Source organism: Aspergillus oryzae, chromosome 6 (genome assembly GCF_000184455.2).
Source record: "Aspergillus oryzae RIB40 DNA, chromosome 6".
Taxonomy (NCBI): Eukaryota; Fungi; Ascomycota; class Eurotiomycetes; order Eurotiales; family Aspergillaceae; genus Aspergillus; species Aspergillus oryzae.
In genome coordinates, this window is record NC_036440.1 from 3,294,025 (window position 1) to 3,319,771 (window position 25,747).

Consider the following 25,747-nt stretch of genomic DNA (forward strand, 5'->3'; position numbering starts at 1 on the left):
CTGGTCTGTATGGAACATATACACTATCGATCATGGCCCAGGAATTCTCTCATGGCACGGAAGGACTCAAGAGGCTCCCAGGATACCCTAGTACTCGATGCACTCTCACCTTCAGGAGGTGTTTGAAGTTGGGCCGATTCGCCTAGTTTCAAGGCTAAGTGGGATAACACTGGGTGCTGATGAAAGTCAGTTCTGCGTAGGTTATGCCACCCAAGGCGTCTGAGGCGTGATATTAGCTTGATCGCTGCTAGCGAGTTTCCACCAAGATGGAAAAGGTTGCTATCCAGGCCAACAGCGTTCATGTTAAGTTGAAGCACGTCGCCAACCACTTCCTGCAGAATACGCTCGGGCTCAGAGACAGGTGCCCGTTGGACTATTATCCCGGTGACTTCGTCTGTCGGCGTCAGAGGAAGGCGCCCTGCTGTCTCACGAAGGTACTTTCTGTCCGTCTTGCCAGTCAAGGACTTGGGTACATAGGACAGAGGCAGAAACCTTGCGGGGGTCATATACGATGAAACTTGGTTCTCTAGCGAGCGTCGAACGTCTTGAACAAGTGGCCGGAACTGCGGTGTTGAACTGCGAAGAATGTCGCCAGAATTGGGTACACCCGTCGTGCCGTCCTCGGCTGTCAAAAGAAAAGCAACCAGAGCAGATGGCTTGTCATCAACCGTCACCAGTTCAACAATTGCAGTCTTGAGCGTGTTCCCCGCGCAGCGATAGATGCAGTGCTCCACCTCGCCCAGTTGGATGCGCTGTCCGCGAAGTTTAACTTGTGTATCCGTCCGCCCGTGATACAACAAGAACCCGTTAAGTTGGGGGGCGTACTGTACGAGGTCATCCGTCTTGTATATGCCATGCGGCTGCCCTCCTCGGATCTGCCGTAACCTATCAGGGTGCCGTGATGAATGCTGCGGCTGTTTTCTCGGTTTCGTTGACATACCCGCGACCGACAATGGGTCCTTCCACGAGAAGCTCACACACAGCTACGATTGGGAGGAGAGTGTTATGATTCTCGGGGTCTACTGTCCAGCAGGACGCACAGGGTGCAATGCCTATATTGCGGTGGTCTGTGGAGATTGGCACCGGCTGCAGAAAGGAGGTCTCGATGGAACATTCTGATAGGCCGTATGCATTCACCAAATCCACATGCCCTGCCCAGGTTGCTATGTCTACTTCATTCATGGGCTCACCGACGAGAATTAGAGCTTTTAAATAGGGGAGTTGATCGAGCTTTAGACCACGGGCGACAGACGGCGTAAGGTACAAGACGTTGACCGCAAAGTGCCGGACATACTCAACTATATTGGTGTGTCGATCCACCTCACGCGGGACACATACGCATCCACCAGCTACCAAGGTGAAGAGTATTTCCGCGATACTGGCATCGAACGCAGGTGAGGCACGTTGAAGCACGCGGGCCTTGGCGGGCAGGACTTGGCTCCGAGAGCGCGTTAATGCATTGGTTGCAAACAAGCTGTGTTCAATCACGACTCCTTTCGGTGTGCCTGTTGAGCCAGATGTGAACACCATATAGGCGGCATTGCATGGTTTCACCGAGGCGATTAGAGCTTCTGCTTAACGTCGAGAGGATCCTGTGGCCAATGGCGCATGATGTTCTGCATCCTCCACCGAAAGGACGTGCATAGGAGAAAAGTCTGGTGAGTGAGTATTCACGAGGGGCGGCGATACAATGACCGTACGAGCCTCAACAGTTCGATATATTGCTTCAATCCTACTGTTAGAATGGGCTGGATCGAGCAGGAGAAAAGCGCCGCCAGCTTTGAGAACCGCTAACATGGCAACAGCGGTCCACCTAGACCTCTCTGTATATATAGGAACCACTACCTCTGGGCCAAAAGATTGTTCTACCAACAGCTCTGCCAATTTAGACGATAGGCTGCTCAGCTGCTCGTACGTGAGATCGCCATCCCAGGAAGAATTAGCAGGCTCATCGGGTAGGGCTGTAGCATGTATCTCAATAACATCGTGGATACAGTCCTCACCAGGTTCTGACCGTATTTGATTCCAGTTCTTCAAGCAGGTAGTATCCTCAGGCCCCATTGTATATATTTCCTCAAGTGCACAATGTGGCGGTACAAGGATACACGACAGAATATGTGCGAATTGGCTGAGAATCTTTGTTACCTGGTGACAATGTAGGGCACCAGAGTCGAAATTGGCCTTAAAGTTCACTGCGGCTGTGTCCAAGAAGCACTCCACAACAGGCGGATACCCATTCCTCTCCACATTAAGGCTTCGTTCAGTAAGTGTCCCCAGTATATTAGGGACTTTTGCTTTCTCGATATAGATGGCTGAATAACAAGTAGATTATGAAGTTGGTACGCAGCACTATACTCGGGACTCAGATTCTTCAGATTTGGAAAACCGTAATGCCCATGCGCCACCCAATCGGCAGAGAGATGTTGGATGTCCGAAAGGGCATCCTGAGCACACCTCTGCGGGCAGACCTTAACTCTGAATGGCATGGTAGTGATACTTGGTCCCGCACACTGATCAATGCTGTCAACCACCGGCTTCTGCCAGCCTATTACTACACCCTGCGAGCGGGTATATCAAGAGAAAGTCAAAACCCAAGCGAGGAGACGGCCTGTTGCAGGGTGATCCCTTGGCATGGTTCAGTCTGTAATCAGACACTTTGTTCGAGAACAGCTAGCGGTAATCGGCGCGTATGCGAGGAAGCAAGCATAGTAAGTCAAGGCACATTCAATGCATCTCGCAGATGTTTTGCCAAGAGCCTACTCCCAGAGGCCGGATCTAGTCTAATCAGATACTCGATAAATGGTGTAACTGCTGGCCGAGACTCAATTGGTTTACCAGAATATACCTTTGCCACTTGTTCTAGCAGTAATATGAGTGACCGTTCACCATAGATTGCGTGATGCATCCCCATAGTGAGAGAGTAGGAGCTCCCTCCAGAGGGGACATACGAACTAATAATTCTCCCGGACTAAAACTCTGCCCTGTAATATTATCCTCGTGAAATCAACCAGCATCACACAGACGTAGCTGCCGGATACACATCTGGAGGATCATGGCAGAGGGGCGCAGTTTACAATTAACACTGATTATGAAGCAAATGAGGGACTGAGGAGGCTATTTTACGTGCCAAAGTGGCATGGGATACGTTGTAGTTTACATCAGCTGGGAAATACTATTCAATGTGTATATAGCCAGGTTGTTAAGCGCTCCGGCGTCAGGATTTACTTTCTCGGGGTCAGGGTAGTCAGGTAGTTAGACCTTAGACACGTGATCTTTTTTCAGTCGAATTAATCAAGAAAAAGTCTTCATCTCCTTAGTAAAAGAATTGTTAAAAAGAATTGGAAATCTATATATATTAAGATTGTATTTTATATCATTTATAAAGATTTTTATAGATTTAATATCGAAAGAAAAATCTTTCACTACGCTAGAACTAATTGTATTTCTGGTCTCTGGAACACTCTACCTATCCGTACACCGGGGTCATATGACACCCGCTCCGACTGCCTTAGACACACCCGGACGGTCCCTGAGACACTAAATCCGGACCCTGCAGGGGCTAGTAACCCCCATTATAGCTTCCCTGACCGCAAGATAAGACCCACCGGGCCACCATGGTAAGCGTCGATATCTTCTTCAGATAATTAAAATGCAACATAATATAAGCCAGCTGTATTCTGCGAGGTATTGCTTGGCATGGAGTGAGAGGCAAGACATACTGGCCTGATAATATTTCCTGTTGCATGAAATAATATGCGCTTCGAGTACCTAACATTCATGCCAGCTTGTCATGTAGCAAGAACTCTTCTGCATAAGGTGGAACTCGGTACTTCAGTCATAGAAGGTCTAGCGAGTTAATAGTCAGGACAGTATTGATTATTATGTTTGGCCGATCATCATCACCATACTAGAACTGGGTGAGGGATTGCAGATCTCAGACAGAATAGACCGAATGACGTGTTGGCTGGCCCACAGCTGAGAATAGCTCGAAGTTTATGTAGCCACAGGGCTCGTGTAGGCTAATTCTGCAGAAGCTTCTGGATATATGACATTAGTGAAAGTTTGTTGCTAAATGCGCAGATCATTCAGCCAGCCACAATAGCTCATGCAAGGGGGATTAGTGTAAATGGGAGGGCAGATCATTGTGCTTCCGACGTATGCTTCGTGCAACAAACAGTACCACTCTTGACAGGCTATATGACCTTATATAACAGCAGACCGTAAGTTTTTAGTAGTCCATTCTTTCCTTGTGTCACAGGCAGGCAAGTGTCTTGATCAATAACTATTTAAAATTTCTCTTCACCTTGGTTAATCGTTACTGCTATAATCATGAGGATTTGTGTGCTTCAGTCTTCCTATCAAGGTTCCGAGTCCATGCTCAAGGGACTTGATACGGACTTACCCAATCCAGGAGCCTTCACTTCTCAACATACGTTTGAAAATCGATTTATACGCAAGGATACCGCCAAAGAGGAGATCGACTCCTGCGTCAAGGAAGGATTTGACTTCTACTTAAATTTCCTTTGGGGTACCCTAGACGATGATGTGGCTGGGATTCAGGCAAGCCAGTACTTTGAATCCCTAGGGGTACCATCTGCTGGCATCCGCAGCTGGGAGCGTTCTCGAACGAAGAATGATTTTTACAAAGAAGCGAGGAAGCGAGGAGCACCCCGCGTGCCAGGAACGGACAGGTTTCCTCTATTCGTGAAACCAGCCAACGGGTGCGCTAGTCAAATGATTGATGAAAGGTCTGTGTGCCACGACGAAGGCGAGCTGCGAGAGGCCCTGCGCCGGATAAATGTACAACTCTACGAATCACGACTCAACCGAGGACGTTCACTTGGCGTTCCAGACTTCAAGGCCTACGCAGATGGTTTCGATCCTGTCACCCGGAGTGAAGATATTGTGGTCCAAGAGTACATTCCTGGGAAGGAATACGTCGTTAGTGTGATTGAGTTGGGAGATTCGGCAGTTGCCCTCAACCCTTGTATCGTCAAGACCAAAGATTTGAGTGCCAACGAGAAGTTCCTCACGTTCGACTTGAAGTTCGATAGCGAAACTCGCTTCGAGCTTATTGAAAAAAAAGATAACCCAGCTCTGTATGACAGACTCCAAACCACCGCATTGGAGGCGTTTAAAACCGGCATGTTCCACGGTAGCCATATGGGATGTGACGTCGATCTTCGCGTGCGGCCAGACGGTGAAGTCTTCGCCATAGAGGTGAATCCACAGCCAGCTGCCTTCTTGGTGAATTGCAATTTTCAAGACCTCCCGATCATATCTAGCTTCCCTGGTGGCCACCAGGCTGTTATCAACGTCTTCATTGCCAACTACATGCTCCAGAACAACCACAGTATCTCGTCTAAGGTCGCTGCGACCTACGATGGCCTGGCCTCCGATTATGATAACCTACAGTCGGGTACCAGAATGCCACAGATAGTGAGGGGAATTGTTGAGAAGTTTGACTTTCAGGGAAATATTTTTGACCTGGCCTGTGGAACCGGTATTTTCGGCCGGTTACTCTCTGAGTGCAAGCCGGGTAGCCACCGTCGCGCTCATACTGGCAGTCTTGTTGGGTTTGACATTTCATCCATGATGGTAGAAACGTGTCGCTCTACTGGAATCTATGATGCAGTGTATATCGACCGCATGCAGACCTGCCTGCTCAACAATCTTGACTATGGCGACGTAGACCACATCGTCTGCCTCTCCGCGATCCACTTCCTTTCCCCCGAGGAGTTCACATTTGTCCTGGTGTTATGCTTTCTCATGGCACGCAAGTCAATTACTATCGGTGTTGATGAGATTCCAGATGGGTATAATGAGTCGCTACAGGCCTTGGGTCACCATCATATGTATTCGACAAACCACGTTGCCAACATGGAGCTGTTTGGAGAGCCCCGTGGCTGGAGGTTAGCTACACGCCACAGGGAATTTGCCTGGAAGTCTTTCACTACCCAGCATGAGGTCTGGACCACGTACTATCGCTTCGAAAAAGTGGGTAACGATGACTGTGGAACCAAACTATTGGAAGCCAAGCGCAAGGTTTAAGTCGTGTAAAGACTTACTAATTCTGGCCACGTATATTAATATTTATTTTTGCGTATCCACCAATGTAAGATTGAAAGGTTAATTCTACTGCCTCCTCAAGGTCATTGTTCGTTGGCTATTGAGACAATATTTAGCTTATTTATAGTTATTCTAAGACTTATAAATATTTTCGGTCATGTAAATGATATAGCAATTTCAAAGATACACTAGTGTATTTATTTTATGAACTATCATTGTACGTGGTCAAGGTAGTAAAGGGACGATCGAGAACAATAGATACTCGTCTGTGGATCATTGAGATAGATCTCAGTAGATCTTCCCAAAGTTCCTCTCCTTTACCTTGTCGTATCTCTTTCGTCGCTCGATTCCGGCCCCGTCTCTGTAGCGACTCCTTCTTGGTTCATTTTTCCAGTGCTTCTCGTTTCATGCGGGATTCTTCTCAGAATCTTGAAAATGGTAGACCAGATGACCCGAACCCTTCTCCAAGTGAGGTCATCAAAAGCGTTCCTCGTCTTCGCAGTTTGCTTTGCTATATCGACAGTATGTGCCAATTTGATTCAGAGTTATTAGTGCTGACAATATTTCACAAGGACATGATGTTATACGGACTAGTGAGTGAAGAGCGAAGCCTCAGGACGCATGATGCTGACAGGCATAGATTGTTCCATTCGCTCCAACAGCGCTACACGAAAAAGCTGGACTTCCTCTAGATGATGGTGAGTTAGGCCAATCATGGATAGAAACGTTTGGCTAAACAAATCTTCAAATGATGTTAGTACCGCGTTGGACCTCAATTCTTCTTACACTTTACGGAGCTGCCAACACCGTCGTTTCTCGTGAGTCTTCCAAAGCCGGCATCATTTTTCGCGAATGTATGAGTTGTGGCATCAGCATTGACGTGCATGGTACCCAGCCATATGCGGATATATCACCGACCGCGTTCAGTCACGCCAGCGGCCATTTCTCATCGGTTTGTTGAAACTCGCCACTGCAACCGCGTTACTATGCGTTGGAAAACACCTATCTCTATGGATCATAGGCAGGCTGCTTCAAGGAGCATCTGCAGCCGTTGTGTCAACAGTAGGAATAGCAATACTGGTTGACAACTTCGATGGTGAGGCGGCACTTGGCCAAACACTTGGATATGTCGCAATGGCCACTATTGTCGGAACGACCGCTGGACCACTATTGGGTGGTGTCCTGTACGAGCATGGAGGCTATTATGCCCCATTTGGCTTGGCCTTTGGACTGCTGGTATTAGACTTCATCTTCCGCCTCATGATGGTCGACTCCCGGGTGATAGTTGAGCACTCCAATTCAGGGCATCCAACTACTTCAGACGAAGAAAGCTGGACTGATAAAAGTATCCTCGACAAAAAACAAACGAGCGTGGAATCAAGGGTTCCGGAACCTCTGCACGACAACTCTCGCTCCATTGGCTCGACTCTCATTTTGCTACGATCTCCGCGAATGCTTACGGCACTCTTGGTGTATCTGATCATTTCTACTTCCATGACATCATTCGATAGCGTGCTTCCCATTTTTGTGCATAATACGTTCGCATGGGCCCAGACAGCTCAGGGGCTTATCTTCATCTGTCTGATGGTCCCTCAAGTCATGAGTCCTTTGTACGGTTATACCATCGATAGATGGCCTAGGCTCCGCCGGTATCAGGCCGCGTTGGCTCTCCTTGGGGCGGTTCCTATACTGGTTTGCTTTCGATATGTGACACAGAATACACTGGAGCATAAGGTTCTTCTCTGCGCATTGCTCGCACTAATAGGGACGTGCTTTGCAATCCTGGAGCCACCAATCATGGTGGAGATATCCTCCATCGTAGAACAAATCCAGTCTAAACACCCCGGGATTTTCGGGAAAGGAGGAGCCACAGCGTTCGCTTACGGATTATCTAACTGTGCTTTTGCAGCGGGTGCTATGGTCGGGCCCTTTCTTGGTGGATGGGTTCGGGATACGTACGGATGGGCCACTATGGGATGGGTTCTTGCGTTGCCTCTAGGGGCATCTAGCCTCCTCGTGCTTGGTTTCTTTCGTTGATAGTTTATTTCGTCACTCGCCTCTTAGAAGCTATTGCTGTATAGAGAAAGGTCTCATTCCTTAGGATTTGATTATTGTGCTTCGGACCACATGGTCAAGGCAAATTGCCGCTTTATTACCAGACAATTAGGAGGATGAACTCCACTAAAGCCTGACAAGGATAAGTTAGTCACACTACAAAAATCTGAAATATAGGTAGTATTAATATCTCTCGCTAGCAGTCGAATCCAACAACTATATGCCGCTAAGGTCATGTTCTGCCAAATAGTCTATACTAGTATGCCCAACAAGCCACTCCGATTCCATTCGAGCCCCACACCACGAGAGTATTGACGCGATCATCTGAGACTTACAGAAAATACGTATACCGGCTTGGTGATTTAAAACCACGCAGCAGCCTGCAATGTCGATACAGCAAGTTAGACAGCGAAATCATAACTCCTCAAGTGGAGAGCCGCCTGCGAGGGATATATATGTAGGTGGGTACTCGGTGGATACCAGTCTCCATTCTTTATTGGGGACGCAAGCCACAAGCTCCATTGAAAATCCCTGCCTAACACAGCCAATCCAGTCGGTCTGAATAACACGTATCCTATGCGGCTTGGATCTATTGACATGTCAAACCAAAGCAAAACTCAAGCGACCAGTCTCTTTAAGTACCCTAGAAGGCCTAATTATACACACCGCCCTTCTTGATTGTGGTAGGTGTTAATCCCAAAAATAGTTGACGGCTCTATCCGGGACTGTTCCGGGATGAGTTCGAATCAACCTCATCGTCTCCCTTTACATGCGACGCAGAGCTCAGATAGCGTACTCATCTTTCACACAATACACAATCTCCGCTTGTTTGCTCACTTTAAGCACAGATGATATCCAAAAGCCTCACCGCTGGAATCGAGGTCTCTCGAATGACGGACCCTCAACATGCGTCTCAACTCTCATCGATCCTTATTAATGCCTTCTCTCATGACGAGATATTCAAGATAGAGTGCCCAGACGAGAGTTCCATCAACGACATGAAAACAGAAACAGAATCCACTATCGAAGCCATTGTACAAAATACCGGGCCAGGTGGTGCGTCGGTCTGGACAGCACAAACAGAGAGTGGCCAGATTGTGGGGTATGCCCAGTGGAAGCACGCCGTCTGTCTCCCCGACCAGGATACCGAGCAGTATGAATGCTCTGGATCTTTGCTTTCAGCCCCTGAGCTGTATGGAAACCTTTCAGCAATGAAAAGAGCCGTGCTGATGAAATCTACCCCATTCCATCGTAAGTCCTACAAGCATTCTCCAGTGATTCTACCGGTTCTCTTGCTTATTTCTTTCTAACCCCGAAGACCTCGAAGTCCTTGCGGTTGATCCGAAATCTCAAGCAAAAGGGATAGGGTCGTTGCTAGTGCGCACGTTCAGCAAAGAGTGCGGAGACATACCGATATATTGTGACGCAACCGCTCATGTGGCACCTTTCTATCGAAGGTTGGGGTTTCAGGTCCTGGACTCCTTTTCAGTGCCTTTGACCACTGAGAGTGGGACCCGAGAGAGCTCTATTGAGATTTTCTGTATGGCACTTGAGCCCAAGACAGTTCCTCCCCACGCGCGCCATTCACCCAATGGTACTCGGGGACCAATGAATGTTTGATAAATAATCGGTAGCGCGCAATGAATTCGATAAATTTGCTGATCGAAATATAATAAGTTGTCTTAGCTGGTCAACTCATTTTTTTCCCTTCACTTGAACTCATCTTGATTCTAGAATATCCAAGTTATTCAAATCCTGATTAATCCAGTGATTCCCATAGCAATGCACACAGCTGTTCCACTCAAAAACATATACTTTAACATGTCTGCAAAACAGCTCCGTAACCTGTGGTACTGTCAAGCTCTAATAGCTTTGGATGTCTCATGTCAGATGTGTATGGGCCAACTATACTGACTAAATTAATGTCTTTCCGTCCACCGGTATCCAACCTACGTCAAGCTTCAAACGTATTGCGAATGCCACCAACAGCGGAAATATCGTACCCCGGCTCTGTCTATGCTGTCCACGTCAGGGCCCCCTGCATTTGACAAATGCTTCCTCGAGGGCTATAGAACACAGTTCCTGTGGTGGACATGGTCTCTCAGTCCTTAATATGAAAGCGCATGCACAGGAAGCAAACATCCGGACTGAAAAGCAAGTGATGTCCGTCCGCGGCCCTGGAATCCTTATCCAAAAGCTGCCAGTTGACCACGTCACAGCTAGCCATGGGGAAAGCAGCACTCACGGCGGTTGTCTTTCGAAGGAGGCTCTTTGTTGATTTTGGCGATCAGGCAATAGAACTGACTGCCGTGACTTTTGACCTTTGAAGTATACGGAATGCCATTCATACCTCCGGTCAAGACCCGTCTATATGTTTGAGCTTTCGGGCAAATGCGGCACAGTCTGAATAGCTATTAGAAAGTTTGTACGCCGTTTGCCCAGGGCTCTTAGGGATTATATACATACCTTTCTCCTGGTAGAACTCCAGCTCCAAATACTTACTGCGTGGGTTCGACCTTAATGATCTTAAAGTGGATTGACGTGACTCCTGGGAAAAGGCACTAGCGACGCTGTCCACTGAACTGCGGCGTGAACCAGCCTGGATCGGTAGTTTGATATGCTTCGATTTCGCATTGGGTATGCTCAATTCATTTACTATCGCGCGGTAAGCTTGTATCCCGAGATAAAATCTCCACATAGGATACATGGATAAGGCTCACCTGGCATATCGACAAACCTTGCTCGGCGAGACGTTCCTGGGAAGGAAGCAAAGAATAACAACGAATGTGCTTTCGTAATCGGGTCTTCAAGGACACGGACTGTCTCCTCTGAATTGGAGTAATAATCCGACCCAACGGAGATTTTCCTGACATCAAAGCAGGCCACGACCTTTCTTCGAAGCAGGACCCTTTGAAAGTTCTCGAAGTCTACAGGTACACATCCTCTTAGTTCGTTCCTATACGAGTACTTTATTTGATACGACTTACCACTACGGTCGCGGCATTTATAAATAGGCGAGATACTGTATCTTATCACAGACTGTTGTTCTTCAATCTTCACCTTATGCGAACCCTGGAACCAAATAGAGCAGGACGCAGAAGACGACGGAGGGACTCGGCTACTCGGTATGTATGGGAGCATAGAGCTCTTGACGGTGGTGGACCCGCGGATGACCGCCTGGGTGACTTTAACTCCACCGTAGATATCGACTGCTTCGATCGCCTCTGGTTCATGTGTTTGGATGTTTAAACAAGCCACAGCCGTACATATCAATGTGCGAAACAGCGCACGGTTGGGAATATTCGGGTCCGGGAACTCCCTGATAATGGGCAGAGTTGTTAGTGGTGTGGAAGGAGGCGGTCGTTTGGAGAACTGTATACTTACACTTGAACAGGATGGTTTGTAAGCGGAACCTTCCTATCGGGTATCGGTATGGAGATAGTTGACTGTGGAGAACCAATTGAAAGATCAGACTCTACCGAGCGTGTACGGGTAATGGAGATCGATGGAGAGAGGCATTCAGGCGGCGGAGTGAGGTCTAATAGCAATGGTTGGGATGGGTGGAGCGGCTTCATATCGATAGAATTTGTATTGAAAGCGTGTACAAGCTGGAAGTCGAGCCAATGTCGGAACTGCTCCCATTCCTCTGCGGTGTCATTGATCGACTGACCAGTCTTAACGAGGGCCTGATGTCTGTGAGAAGCGTCATACTTCGGGACAAGCTCATGACCATAGCCAACCGTCTCCAGAGCATCACGCACATCATCGCTGACTTGATGAAGGAAGCGAACCATTGCATCAACGGTCGGCGTTTCCGCACCGGTCCCGTCTGGATTTAACATATACTTGCGGCTGATAGAACGAGGCGGGTCCACAGTTTGGCCATGATTGCTATGTGTATCAAGTCGCCGAGTAAGGTTTCCCAATCGCTCGGAGATCTCACGAATGCGATCTAGAACCTTTTGGTACCCTTGACTGTCAACGGAGGCCATCTCCCCATCCTCTGGGATTCCACTAAGTATGTTTTCTGGCTTAAGACCGGCTGGTCTCAACCGGTGGCCACGCTGGCTTGGGTAGTGCGTATCATAGGCTTCGGTGTCTATTGGGCCATCGATAATGCATCGTCGCAGGAGTAATGAGATCTGTGCTGTCATTGTCCTGAATGAATTAGCATTGAGCAGATATCATTGTGTCACAAAGCGTGGTCCTCACTTAATAGACTTCAACATCTCCAGGTTCTCTAACTGGTTATTCTCCGCTGTCCGAATTAACCCCAAAGTCGCATCGCGTGTTTCTTCCGTAGACTTTAGTGTTGCCACTTTCAGACAGCGCTCAAGTTTGTGCCGCAGCCGTTCGGCTTCACTTCGTTCTAAGGGCCAGGTAACCTTCTCAAACCAGACAGAGACCTTTTTGCCTATACTACCACGACGGCTGTTACCTGTTGATGGCTTATCTTGTGCAAGCAACTTATGCTTATTGACCAACTTGGCGCATTCTTGGATCGTTTCGTTGTAAAACGCTCCTAGATCAGGGACATCTGTTGATTTAGACTCCTTTACCCGCTGTATCCTTTCCAGTAGTAGTTTGATAGAGCGAAACTCCTGACAAAAAGAGTTAAAGTCTCCTGCTGCACTGCTAGGGCCATCCCAGACGCTTTCATAAATCGTCCAGACGAATTTGACTCCAGTAATGATATCTCCAATGCCTACCTGGGCCATTTTGAGACGTGCTATGGGGTAGAGTCGCCCAATCAACTCCAGTGCCTGCTAGTTGGTGCCGTTGAAAAAAGTGGGCTGTTATTGCAGATCTCGACGAGGAATAGAAGGGCGGATAGAAACAAAGCAAGGTGCAAGTGGCTACTGGGGGTCTCGTATTCTTGATGTACGCTAAATGATCACGAGGGCTTCCAACTAATCTCTAATGAGGCTGAGTGAGAGTAGCAAGCCACGCAGCATCGCAGCCAACCGTTAGGATCGACATGATTACTGTGCAATAAAACCCCTGCTTCTGCTACTCGATCGAGTCATGCCATCACGTTCATAGATAGCAAGGTTTTATCCCAGAGAGTTATCGAATGGAGAGCTTCGGAACCCTGCGCATATACGAGGTGAGTATTAACCATGTGGAAGACCGGAGATTTGAATGCACGATATGTATGACCCGAGATTATGAGCCTATCGGAAGCGACGGGCAACCAGTCGTGGCGGCGGTGCACGGAGACTAATCTTTTAGCACCCAACTTAGTGCCGTCCCACAGGCCAATAGTGGAGACCTTGTCAGGAACGTGCTGAGATGAGATGCTTGTATTGAATATATCTTGCAGCCACAGGGCGCAGGCGGATTGCCTTTTGTGCCTCGTATACGGTGTCTGACCTTAATTTGCCCGGTTGCCCTCATGTCTCAACATATCCCCGGGTACGGCAGTTCTTGAAGTTTAGTGAAGAGTGACATGTAAGAAGTAGAAGCTCAACCGTCCAAGAAAGTAGAATACTGCCTCAATGTCAGCCTCAGCCCCTTATGATCATGGCGCTGATATATTGTTTGGAGTTCCCCGTATCCAGTCAGGGCACCTTTGCTATGTGCACAATTCAACCTTTGCGAGGACATTATTCTGCGACCCTCAAGTATCTTTCCAAGCTTTCACAACCTTCATTAAGACGATACCTGTCAGATTTCTAACCTGTCGTGATCACTGGCCAATATAAGAATTGATATGGGTCTCATACCTCGGATGAAGTTATATCTGAATCCATGGGGGAACTATGAGGACTTTCAGCATCATGCGGTAGGTAGCATGTGGCGACCCGAACCAACTCTCCTTCATCCTTCTGTCTAACTCGTCCTTTAGCCAGCACAACGGCGAAACTTTATCATCAGCCAGTTAGAGAGTGCCAGACGCAGGGAATGGCTCTGGGTGGTAGTGGTCGCCGGGGTTGGCTTTTTTGCTGACGCATACTGTGTAAGCCAAGTGCCAGTTTGAACCACTTCAAGAGACTGACTTTGCAGATCTTCTCCGTAAACATGGTCGTCCCTATGATCAGCGAAGTCTATTGGGGTAGCTTGGATGCCAAGCCTGACCGCGTTCACAACTATGAAGTCGGTCTTAGCATTATCACCTTAGCAGGTGCGCTCGTAGGCCAGGTTCTTTTTGGTATCGCCGCGGATATCTGGGGTCGCCGAAAGATGTATGGATTAGAGTTGGTTGTTCTGATCTTCAGCACTCTTGGGATGTCCATGGCCTCCTCCGGTAAGTTTGACTCTATGTCAATTATCGGCGTTCTTCTGTTCTGGCGGTTCTTTATGGGCTTGGGAGTTGGAGCCGACTACCCTCTATCTGCTATTATTTGCTCCGAGTTCGTGACCCCTTTTCCTCCATATAGCACAGCTAACATCTATGTCAGACTTGCACCTACTCGCATAAGAGGTCGTATGTTGGCGGCTGTCTTCCTCTGTCAGTCACTCGGAGAGGCTGCGGCGGCTGTCGTTGCTCTCATCGCTGTGGCAGGCTTTCGACATAGTCTGCCTAATGATCCAGAAATTCGAGAGTGCACAGGATCCTGTGTTCAAAATTTAGACAGCATATGGAGGTTAATAGTAGGTCTGGGTGCGGTACCTGCCTTTATTGCCATCTGGTTTCGATTGACGATCATCGAATCACCCCGTTATACAACGGATGTCTTGCAGAACAGCCTTCAAGCTGCCGCAGATGTGTCTCAGTTCTATCAGTCAGCAGAGATTTCCTCGGCTTCGAGTCTAGGCCATGAGTCGCTCCATCCAGTCGGAGAGACGATATCACTGTCTCCCACCCAAACTCGTGAATATGGCTTTATGCCATCCGTCATCTCTCGTCAACCAAGTTCTGTGGAATTGGAGAATGCCTCAAGCCCTCCACTTCACTTCTGGAGAGATTTGAGAAGTTTTCTGAAACAGAAGCGCAACCTCCGAACGCTAGTGGCAACATCCTTATGCTGGTTTTGTCTCGATCTGCCGTTCTACGGATTGGGATTGATGAATGTGGATATTATAAATACCATTTGGTATGGTAACCATATTCCGTCTGCCGGAGTGTATGAGTCGCTTCTCCGGGTCTCTTACCAGAGTATCGTGGTCGTATCATCTGGCGCTATCGTCGGTAGCTGCATAGCGGTGCTAACAATCGACCGAATCGGGCGCCGGAATCTGCAGCTGCTCGGCTTCTGTTTACTTTTCATTCTCAACGTGATTATTGGTGCTTCATTCAGATATTTGAGCACACACGGCGACTCATCGGCTTTGGTTGTACTTTATGTTCTGACTCAGATATTTTTCAACTTTGGTAAGTTATCGACATCTTTGTACATCACTAGAAGCCACAGCTAAGGTTTATATGATTTTCTGGGATAGGACCGAACACCACAACATACATTGTACGTCGGATGAAAAAAGACCTCCTGGCTCTCCCAGCCCCTTATAACCTCTCTAACCTGTTTAGGTCCCTGCCGAGCTCTTCCCAACCCGCTTTCGCGCCACTTGCCATGGCATCTCAGCTGCCTCCGGAAAACTAGGTTCCATTCTTGCACAATGCTTCTTGGGATATGTTGACTTCGGCAATGGTGCAACCTGGCGAAATGTGCCAGATTGGCTAGGATATGCACTTCTATGGTAGGTCCACAGTCATGACAGCCAATTTTAGTACCAAATCCAAACTTTAAAAGTGATGCTAGCCTATCATTCTTCATGCTCATGGGTCTTATTGCTACCTTATGGATCCCTGAGACTAGGGATAAGGAGGGGAACAATAAGTCCCTCGAGCGTATCACCGAGGATATGCAGGCAAAAGATGTACCTTCTGTGGATGAGGAAGATAATGGCAGCATTCACACCCAGGCTACTACGTCTCTGCCTGGGCCGGATTGGAGATCGGACTGATGTTCCGGGTCTGGGGACCGTCTCGTCTCAGCCGTTGTCATGTTTATTTGCCTTATAAGATGTATAAATATGATATTTCGTTAGTTCTTCTCGATCTAACATATGTTTCTGATATACTAGCATGCAGCAAATTTGTGTTCCGTTGGCCATAATGGTCTACAATCGAAGCCCACCATAAAGCAGGGAGCATCATCGTTGCCTATTGTGCTCCGCAAAGGCGAAACATTTTGCTCCATAATTCCTGCATCATCATGGTCAAGGCTACTGTACTGGAAATCCGAAGACTTTCTCAAAGGACATGATTCTGCCAGGATCAGAGTGGATGAGTGATAAGCAATGTGATCTTTGAAAGGACCATTTTCAATTAAAGTGGTAACATGGACAAACGACGTATGGGATAGATACTGAGCAAATAATAAATGTATGATATCCTTTACTATTTTAATTCACGGCAAAGTTTCTTGGATATGTGAATAATAGGATGTTTCCTCTTTTGATCACGGATAATCCATTTCCCTTTTCGGTAAATTTGCCCTAATGCAATGAATCGTGATGTCATCGCCCTTGACTGAAGCATCAGAATCTAATCTTAGTTGGTAGGATTGTCCCGTTCCAAAGAAACAGATTACGACCTCGCGGGTCAATGGTGAGAAAGCTCCGGTCGCATGTAACTGACATCATTATTCTATGACATATTGAACCAGAGATGAACTCAGGGGAGATATATATTTAGCCACCCTATCCCCATGGTCAACTCATTTGAACTGTCATCTCAACCATATACGACATCACAGATACCATATTCAATCTAACCCACCTCACCAAGAACATGGACAAACTCGTTTCTAAGCTCAGCGGTGGTAGCCACTCCAAGGACAAGGAAGGCGGTAGCTCTAACGACAAAGACTATGTCGATAAGGGTACGTACCCGATCCCCATATACCCTTTATTCAACCCTCTTCGTCGATCGCTTGGAATCAAAGAAAATATTTATGTATCGATTAGGCCTCGATTCAATTGAGAAGAAATTCGGCGGTGGCCGCATCAACCCCGACGACCCGAAGGTACGACAGACCAATGAGAAATTTACGGACGGCGCGAGGAGCAAGTTTGAGAGTATGACTGGGTGAGTGATCCATACCATAGGTCGATACTGGAAAGTATATATATCTAATTGCTGATGCTTGAATGTAGGAAACACATCCCCGAGAAGTTCTCCAACTAGATCTGTGGCATCAATTCCGTGTGGGAACGTATCATAACGTATCTCAATAATTATCCATGCTACCCTAATTATAATGTTTTGGCACGCATAAACCTGTTATACAAATACAGCTAGCTACCAAGAGATAATGGAATGATCCGACGAAACTAGTGTCAGTAGATCACCCAGCTGTGGGATAGAATGCACCGTCCCTGCGATATGATTTCGGCGGGGACGGCCCATTTGCGCCTGATTGCCTGCATAAGAGGCCCTACGTACCACTGGCCCAATGGGGTAACCTTATTTGTACATCCTGTGGCTGTTGACCCGAAAGTGGTGGGTTCCAGGAGTGGTGTGTCACAGGGGTAGCGCATCCCAGGGCGAGATCTCCCCGCATTCCCGGGGAGACACCCGATTGTTTGGTCTTATGCTGGACTCAACATAATGTCCATACGGTGACTCGACTATGTGATTATAAAGCAATTGGAGCGCTACGCCGATATCTCCGTTTCGTCTCGAACCTTGACAGGTGTCAAATGCCGATCAGTTTGCAGCTCGATTCTTCCACGAGCTTCGCGGATCTTAACGGAGGACGTAAACTTAACCTCTCGTGGTACAAGGCTTAGGTAGATTTAGTTTAACTTATCATGTTAAATGTCATTTGTGTTTCGTCCCGTCCCGGTAGGCAAATCTCACTTGCAATGGATTGATTCAGTCGAGACTATTTGAACAAAAGAAAACCAAAAAGAAAAAAGAAAAGAACAGAGGAAAGACAGAAGGCGCGTGCTCGGATGCCACAGGAGAATGCGAGCTGAGCGTAAGTTCATTAGCGTGGCGCTCTCTCCGCATAATGCCGCCGATCTCTCGTCTTCGCGGGATATTTTAGCCGAGTGCTGCGATCAATGTACTCAGCGGGAAGATGACATTTTCGTCAGATAACTCATCATTGGACTAGTCTGTATGTCTTAATTATGTATGGCAGGTTGGGTTTCCTAAGACGCTATGTTCAATTATCTGCGCGAGCAACCTAGGGCAAAGCGCGACATGCGGTGATCTAGCCCTACATTGCAGAAATCCAACTGATCGATTGGGTTCCTCGGAGATGATAGTGGCTTGGGATGAAGATTGCAAATTCTATCTTATAATCTGAAAGGGTTGCACAGAATATATGAAGGCAATGTACTGTATGGATTCCTTGGGAGGTGGCTAGCGGAAAGGGCATCCATCATGGTAGCAACCTATTGCGGAAGAGACTTCTAACCCAGGAGCGACCATACGAAGAGCGATCTGTTGTGGACGAACCTCACTGATGGCGTAGGTAACTCTGATTGGTGACTACTTGATCGCGCTGGCCTCCCTTGCTTCCTGTAGAGATCCAAGTGCTCCGATACGACGTCACGACCCACCCGCCAGGCCTCTCGGTCGCGGACGATCTTCAATAGGTTCTCCACTAGTATTTGTTTTCGGCTACAGCTCACATGCGCCCTCAGCTGGGCTCTACTCAGCCCGTGTACCTCAGCCTCACCGAGTCGACCACATGTTATATTTGTTCTCGAGGCGCCATCTGACGGTCGAGGGAGAACCGTCAATGATTTAACACCCTCTCTTTAATAATGGCCTCAGTTGTTACTGACTTCGTGCAAGAGTACAAAAGTAAAAGATGGATCTACGCGCGAAACGCAGCAACGACCGGCAGAATATGCGCCGAAATGCTTCAGGCTGAGTTTCTTCCAGGGGTTGTCACCCACCGGACAAAAGACCCATCCAGCCTTGAACGCAAGCTTCGTCAACGGGAGCGCTTGCGTAAGCGACTGTACCCATCGAAAGAAGACGTCCAGGACGAGATCTCAGACCTCGCAGGAGTTCGCATCGCTCTATGTTTCCCTCGAGATAGAGAGCGCGTGCAGGATGCACTAAGTCAACGATTCGATATCGAATTGAAGAAAAGCTATGGAGAAGTAAACACCAACAGTATTGCTCGGGATACTTCTAGCAACATTCATCAGCGTCCAGGCTATTGCGCCACCCATTGTTGGGTGTATTTGAGAGAAAGCGAGCCACAGGCGCGAGACGGATCAAGAAGGCGGAGAGTAGAAATACAGATCGTTTCTATGTTGCGGCATGCCTGGGCTCAATTTGAACATGACGCTGTGTATAAGGCACAATCGAAAATGAATCTCGAGGATCGCCAGCTCCTGCATTCCTTGAGCTCTGCCATTCACCGCGGAGAATGGCTCCTGAACTGCATGTCCGAAAACGAAGCCGTCCGACATACATCGACTGATCTGCTGTTCGAAATGGTGTATGAGGTAGGATGTTTGGTTGCGGATGTGGCCAAGCAGGAAAGTCGAGCGCGGGGAACCACAAAGCCCTTAGAGGAGTTCTTGCGAAATTTGAAGATGGCGAGACCCAAACGCTCGTCCGGTCTAATCTCGAAGGCACGCTTATAGGATAATACCAAGATCGGCCACGAATACAACTCATTCAACACCGCCAGGCTCGGGAGCACATCAACGGACAATATGAAGTCATGGCTCGGAGAAGCGCAACCTAATAGAGCTGGTGTCACTCTACAGGAGCGAAACACTGTCCAATCTGCATTAGCAAGGCCACAAAGCGGGATTCCACGCAGCTTGATCGGACGTTGTTTGGGGTAGTATCGCCGGACCTTGAACGAAAGGTTAGGGGTACATCCCATCCCAAAATGGACCGTGATTATCCCATCACCAGAGAGCCATCCTCTGTGAATTAATCTGAGCCAAGACTCGTTGGATGATGGAACCACAGATGCAGCTTGGAGAGACCGTAACGGAATTTCTCTTTCTCTAGCGTGGCCTTTTAGGTCACAACCTTAAGTCACGGGTTTCCTGTCCTAATTTTGGTGATCGGGCTAACGCATGACTGAAATCTCGTCATGCCCGAGCCTTCCTGCATAGCGACACCTATGTCACTCCTCATAATAACCTCCTCAAGGATGATACTCATACTTTATAGACAGCAGTCCCAACACTACTCGAACATCGCTCTAGGTAGCATATGTGGACGCCAATATTCCGAGCAATGTACACATGATTATATCTGCATACTATCGTTAATACGTTTATATGGCTCCTTGTAATGCTCTTCCTTATACATTAATATTCTAACTACAGCTGCGCCTTTATGTTCCTTATTACATCCAGAGTGAACTACCCACCACCACTCTCCGAGGCCCTAATATAATCAACTGCAACTAGGTGTGCATACATTGACTTGAGTTCCGAGTTTCCAGGCTGTCACAAGCATTACAAGGGGACATGTAACTCGGAATACGATGACCAATCTTGTAGAAATAGGTAGACCCCTGTCCTTTATCATGGTTACTCACGCCGAATAAATATCGCAACCTCTCCAAACTTCTCCTCATCACTCAAGAGATCGATCCTATCATAGGACTTTATCATTTCTCTCAGTCGTGCGGAAAAGGGGTCCGTCCTGTTCGTGGTCAACTACTGGATAGACAAAGATGGTAGTGAAGATAATCATACATGAACTGTTCACGACCATTATGCACCCATCTCTCTTCCTCACATGTATTCCAAATCATCATAGCAGGTCGAGCGATGTCGGCAACGATTTGTCTGACAGGCACATCCGGTGCGAAGGTCAAGACAATTGTAGAACCATCGATCTCCACGAAAGCATCTGGATCTTCTAGGATGGTAATATCATATGTCTTGAGAATCGACTTGTCAACCTCGGTGTAGGCAGGGTCCTGTACGTAGCATTGTACATTCCCAGAGGTCTCACCCTGACGTTTACCCACGATGTCACGCAATGTCAAGGCCAAGGCATGCTGATACTCAGACCTGTGATCCCAGTTGTCAAGGGAACGAGGCTGCATAGAGCCCAAAGCAAGGGCAACTATTTTCGTGATTAGAGGAAAGTTCTCACGCGATTCGACGGTCTTTTGTAGTTGGGCGTAGGATTCGCTCGCTTCCCAGGCCTGGATGCAGGATGTAAAAGAATTCGTGATTATATCGACCGAATCCACAACGTAGCGAAACCGGGGTAGTAGCTCTTTGGTAACTTCATCGCGCAACTCCATGTAGTGGAGGACCCTCAGGCTAAGGTCACTAAAGCCGTCCATCTGGTATGCCCTGTACGAGGTGAGGAAACCAAAGGTGCGGTATTCGATAGCTGGTGCTTTGCTACAACGGTAATAGTTAGCGTAGTTTGACTCGGGATGTTGATTTGGGTATCTAAAGGAACGTACAGAACCCATTCTGTGCCGGGTTCAGACCCAGCCCTGGTGACGCCAGTCTTGACTTCAAAGGTTTCTTCCGTGCCCTCCAGTCCTTTGATGAGTATCTCTGGCTTATCAGAGGTCTCTGCTTGCTTAAGCTGCCTACTAAGATCCTGGAGTTGTTCCTTTGTGAAAAACGGAACTCCGGCTTCGTAAAGCTGCCGGATCCCAGCTGTCTCCTGCATGAACGTGTTATAGTCTCGTCCTGGTGGACAGTGAATATCTTCACAGTCAGACTCTTGCACGTCACTCATATCCGCTATGAACAGGAAACAATTTAGATCTATTAACAAGAGTTATTGTGCGATCCTGAGTTGTATGTCAGTTTGATCGAGTAGAGGTAGGCTTTGGCGTTTGTACTGTAAACAGATCCAAGATCAACAGTGCGTGAAGGCGGGGTGATTGTGCAGAATTCCTCGCAGGTCACGATCATTAGCGCCTGACAGATCTGGTCCATTTGTAAATCTTTAGTGTAACAAATCTTCTTTTACCATTTGCCATTATGCACATGTAGATGACTTTTAATGTGGTTAGACGGTGGCTAGCAACTATATTAGATCCTCTGGTACAGAAGAACTGGCTGCTCCAAAAGGCTTAACCAGAGGGCATATGATAATACTATCCTATTGTACCTATGGCGAGGGCTATGCTTGTAGCTAAAGAGTTGAAGACTTGTTGTTCCTGGAGTAACAGAGGGCTATAAAAAGCAACCACGTGACAACTGAGGTAGTGCTTGCCTCCTTTCCTGTTAAACAGTCGTTCTGCATGGTATCATACAGTTTGACTTTCAGGTCTCCGATTCTCTATGCAATCCTAGCATAACACAATTCGCTGCAAAAGAGTATCGGTATCGTCCCTTTATTTCGAAACCCCCTTTGACACCTTCTCTCCCAAAGCTCGCAGCTCTGGAGTCATATTGTCTGGTTGGATACAACACTCCAGGAACGCAAGCTTGTCACTCTCTGCAGAAACTCTCTCCATCGCCCGCAGGAGGTCGGCCTGTGTACGGACCTTCTCGGCAAACACGGGCATTTCATCATCACCTGGCTTGTCTGTTGCATACGGGCTAGGGGGGTGTGCATGGGGCTTGTCGAGGAACGAGGTGGCTAGCTTGGTATAGTCCCAATTAGCGATATAATTGTATGAGCCTTCGTGCACTGCGGTCTGTATATCCCGGTTAGCTGAAGTAGATCAACGGGAAAGGTATAGCTAACCTCGGTCTTGTATCCAAGATTATTGAACAGGAAAATGATCGGATTCAACTTCATCCGTACCATCGTGCTTATCTCTTGGGCCGTCATTTGAAATGCACCATCACCTACCATGAGAACAACGCGACCATGAGGATGAGCTACTTGAGCGCCAAGAGTAGCTGGCACGCTCCATCCGATCGATGCGTAGGGAAGTTGCATGTAGATATCCACCCCATCTGGCAGCTCAACGTGGCTCGCAGCAAACCACGTGTCGCCTGTATCCACAACCAGTTTGGAGTTCTCTTGCAGCATAGCTTGGACACCTGATAGCAAACTTCGCACTGTCAATGCATCGTCGGAAGTTTTGATTTCAGTCTGGATGCCAGCGGGGTGGCTCGGCTTAGAGCTGGGCAGAGATTCGCTTCGGCGAATAATGTTGCTGTCGATCATCGCTGAGACCAACTCTCTGAGGTTTACCGGGCTAATCACTTTATCCTCTGGTAACTCAACTCCGTCGTGTTGTAGAGCGATCAAACGGTGGTTCTCCTCCTTTGGGTCGATGGAGTGAGTATGTAAGTCCGACCAGGAGACTCCGATGGCTAGCCAAAGATCAGAATCCAAGACAAGCTTCTCTCCTTCGGGGTTGAGTAAGCCAGGCCAAAAGGTGCACCAATACTGTGGGTGGGATTCCGATAGCCAACGTCCGTCCGGTTGGCACAACACCGGGCAGCCGAGCTTTTCGGAAAGACGTTGGACAATATCTCGCGGAAGCGACACCCGTGCCTGACTTCCGAGAAGTAGTACTGGTCTGTGAGAAGAGTTCCACAGATCTGTTACAGCTTCTAGTGCCTCGCCATTTCTGTTCAGCTGGGTCGCTTCCTCAACTTTCCGGGTGAAAGGTATTGGGAAAGGGCATGGTGCGCCGGCAATGTCGTTCGGCAGTTCGATGTATACCGGGAGTGATTGTTGAATACATTTAATTATGGCATTATCAATCACATCTGTCGCGGATTCAGCAGTGTTGACGCGTACTGACGCAGCCGTCACTCCTTGAAAGGCGTGGAGGGCCACGTCCTTATTCGTCGGCGACGGCGTATGGTGCGTCGGTTTACTGCTGGTCAACACGCTAGTAGGTGGACAGCCCGAGATAACGATGACCTTAAGTCGTTCTGAGCAAGCACCCGATATAGCATTCAGGATAGATAAACCGCCGACGATGTATGGAATGACAGCCACTGCTGTTTTACATTCCGACGCACGCGCATAACCATCTGCAGCGTATCCCGTGTTCAGCTCGTTGCAGCATTCTACCATCCGAAGACGTGGGTTTTCCAGGAGACTGTCGAGGAGGGTCAGGTTGGTGTCTCCTACATGGGGTTAGCGGTCGTGTTCAATCCAACTCCTATAGAGGGTGTGTCCTTACCAGGTACAACGAAGTAATCGCTGACTCCCAGCTCCTCCATTCGATATCCTATATAAGCCCCCACCTTGTAATCCTCTGACTTGGAACTTGACATTCTGGTTTTGCAATTAGGTCTGTATAATAAGTGATGTGAGAAGCTTTGATCTTTGTCTTCAGGGTCACAAAAATAGCCTCGAGACCTTGACTATGCTGGGACTACAAACCATCGCCTCGATATTTCTCGAGGTAACAATTACTTAAAAGACGCGTGTTCAGACTATGCTCTGCTGGGATAATATCAAGGTAAAGATGGCTAGGGACCGGTTCTACACATCAAGCAGGGCCCGTGCTTTAGATCACGAGCCCAAGCAAGGAATAGCTCTATTTGTCGCTTGACTACCCTAAGTTCCCCGTTCCTCATTGAACGGTACCCTGACACCTAAATGCTGGATAGTAATACAGGGGTACTAGTTATGCAGTCATTCTGGTTTCAACAAGGTCATCAAAAACAGGATCCTGTTAAGCGTCCTTAGTATATCCAATGAAAAGAGATGTTATGAACGGATATATATACCTGCAACTGACATCATATCCCGGCCAGCATGTCCGAAAAACTTAAATTCATAAGAACCTTAAGGCTTCACACCTATTACCTTGTGGGACTGCTAGTATGCAGGAAGATTCCTGTTGGATATACGTCTTCGTGCTTTTTACTGGCGGGTCACTGCTACTAGCACAGAAACAAGATTCCGGTCATTTCCGGTAGGCTATAGAACAAGGCACAGTTAGGAGCAAGAGATTCTGCAATTCTCATTTGTATGTAAGGAAAAGATCGATCACAGGCGTTTTCAGTATAGGGTTTGTCAGCCATGCCGCCAAGTTGCGTTGTACTCAGTAGTGGTTAATGGCAAGGAAGGAAACACAAAATGTGGGATTTGGAGTGGGATGAGCACGGACCACGTGGGCCACTCGGCCCTATATGTGGATTTACCACCTACTTTGTACAAATGGATTATGCAACACTTGAACATTCAAACAAGACTGATTCGATCTGAAGCTTTGGGTGTGCAAAAGTGACAAGTGCGACATCTATAAAATAGATGCCAGTCTTAGGTTGGATTCCCCGGGGCCTGAAAGAGCCTCACTAGGGACACTGAGCATTATCATGTATTCCTTCTCTTTTTCTCTTCAACATTGTCCTGTTCAACGTGATTGACTCAGCGGATGTTATCTAATACGGCCAACAGCCTACTCGAGAAAGATGGACTCTTGTTACAGTATGCCACATTCAAGGTAAGCCAATGGCGGAGAGGATGATACCACTTTCAGGAAGGAACATGATATCTTGGCTCTCACAAGAACACTGCTCTGCTTGGTGTACCATTCTTTCAAAGGTGAGAATCACGGAGGAAAATATTGATTACTTGGTAGACTTTTCTTGTATTTCTCTGTCCCTGGGGTTTTAAATTATATCGTTCGCACTTGAGGTCACGGGAAGACGCCAAGCGCAGATCAACAACACCAACAGAGTTCTTTTGCCCGACGCGACGATCTCCTTTTTTCTTCTTCCACCCCTCCGTCTTCCCTCTTTCGTATCCACAAATGTCTAGTCAATATTGCCGAAAATATTA

General features: G+C 47.8%; 9 protein-coding genes across 9 annotated transcripts; 5 read left to right on the plus strand and 4 right to left on the minus strand.

Annotated features, from left to right (window-relative positions):
- Nucleotides 1-23: 23 nt before the first annotated feature.
- On the minus strand, nt 24-2,911 carry AO090038000149 (uncharacterized protein; the record flags this gene model as incomplete). The annotated part of the gene is made up of 6 exons (XM_023238424.1): nt 24-875; nt 937-1,568; nt 1,701-2,241; nt 2,322-2,520; nt 2,606-2,670; nt 2,723-2,911. 6 exons carry the CDS (start codon nt 2,909-2,911, stop codon nt 24-26), a joined length of 2,478 nt encoding a protein of 825 aa, XP_023093012.1.
- A 1,418-nt stretch (nt 2,912-4,329) lies between these two features.
- On the plus strand, nt 4,330-6,051 carry AO090038000148 (uncharacterized protein; the record flags this gene model as incomplete). Its single annotated transcript, XM_001825066.3, has 1 exon — nt 4,330-6,051. The coding sequence occupies one exon, from the start codon at nt 4,330-4,332 to the stop codon at nt 6,049-6,051; it is 1,722 nt and encodes a 573-aa protein (XP_001825118.1).
- A 453-nt stretch (nt 6,052-6,504) lies between these two features.
- Nucleotides 6,505-8,106, plus strand: AO090038000147 (MFS transporter; the record flags this gene model as incomplete). Its single annotated transcript, XM_023238425.1, has 4 exons — nt 6,505-6,591; nt 6,710-6,767; nt 6,828-6,887; nt 6,965-8,106. The coding sequence occupies 4 exons, from the start codon at nt 6,505-6,507 to the stop codon at nt 8,104-8,106; spliced, it is 1,347 nt and encodes a 448-aa protein (XP_023093011.1).
- Nucleotides 8,107-8,972: 866 nt separating this feature from the next.
- AO090038000146 (uncharacterized protein) lies at nt 8,973-9,744 on the plus strand (the record flags this gene model as incomplete). The annotated part of the gene is made up of 2 exons (XM_023238426.1): nt 8,973-9,375; nt 9,614-9,744. 2 exons carry the CDS (start codon nt 8,973-8,975, stop codon nt 9,742-9,744), a joined length of 534 nt encoding a protein of 177 aa, XP_023093010.1.
- A 1,096-nt stretch (nt 9,745-10,840) lies between these two features.
- On the minus strand, nt 10,841-12,842 carry AO090038000145 (uncharacterized protein; the record flags this gene model as incomplete). Its single annotated transcript, XM_023238427.1, has 5 exons — nt 10,841-10,880; nt 10,945-10,990; nt 11,112-11,443; nt 11,509-12,282; nt 12,337-12,842. 5 exons carry the CDS (start codon nt 12,840-12,842, stop codon nt 10,841-10,843), a joined length of 1,698 nt encoding a protein of 565 aa, XP_023093009.1.
- A 780-nt stretch (nt 12,843-13,622) lies between these two features.
- AO090038000144 (uncharacterized protein) lies at nt 13,623-16,032 on the plus strand (the record flags this gene model as incomplete). Its single annotated transcript, XM_023238428.1, has 7 exons — nt 13,623-13,790; nt 13,973-14,083; nt 14,131-14,477; nt 14,526-15,439; nt 15,508-15,530; nt 15,596-15,765; nt 15,828-16,032. 7 exons carry the CDS (start codon nt 13,623-13,625, stop codon nt 16,030-16,032), a joined length of 1,938 nt encoding a protein of 645 aa, XP_023093008.1.
- Nucleotides 16,033-18,849: 2,817 nt separating this feature from the next.
- AO090038000141 (uncharacterized protein) lies at nt 18,850-19,686 on the plus strand (the record flags this gene model as incomplete). The annotated part of the gene is made up of 1 exon (XM_001825061.1): nt 18,850-19,686. The coding sequence occupies one exon, from the start codon at nt 18,850-18,852 to the stop codon at nt 19,684-19,686; it is 837 nt and encodes a 278-aa protein (XP_001825113.1).
- A 782-nt stretch (nt 19,687-20,468) lies between these two features.
- AO090038000140 (SRR1 family protein) lies at nt 20,469-21,775 on the minus strand (the record flags this gene model as incomplete). The annotated part of the gene is made up of 3 exons (XM_023238429.1): nt 20,469-20,508; nt 20,764-21,426; nt 21,492-21,775. 3 exons carry the CDS (start codon nt 21,773-21,775, stop codon nt 20,469-20,471), a joined length of 987 nt encoding a protein of 328 aa, XP_023093007.1.
- Nucleotides 21,776-22,379: 604 nt separating this feature from the next.
- On the minus strand, nt 22,380-24,231 carry AO090038000139 (uncharacterized protein; the record flags this gene model as incomplete). Its single annotated transcript, XM_001825059.3, has 3 exons — nt 22,380-22,685; nt 22,736-24,081; nt 24,138-24,231. 3 exons carry the CDS (start codon nt 24,229-24,231, stop codon nt 22,380-22,382), a joined length of 1,746 nt encoding a protein of 581 aa, XP_001825111.3.
- Between the last annotated feature and the right edge of the window lie 1,516 nt (nt 24,232-25,747).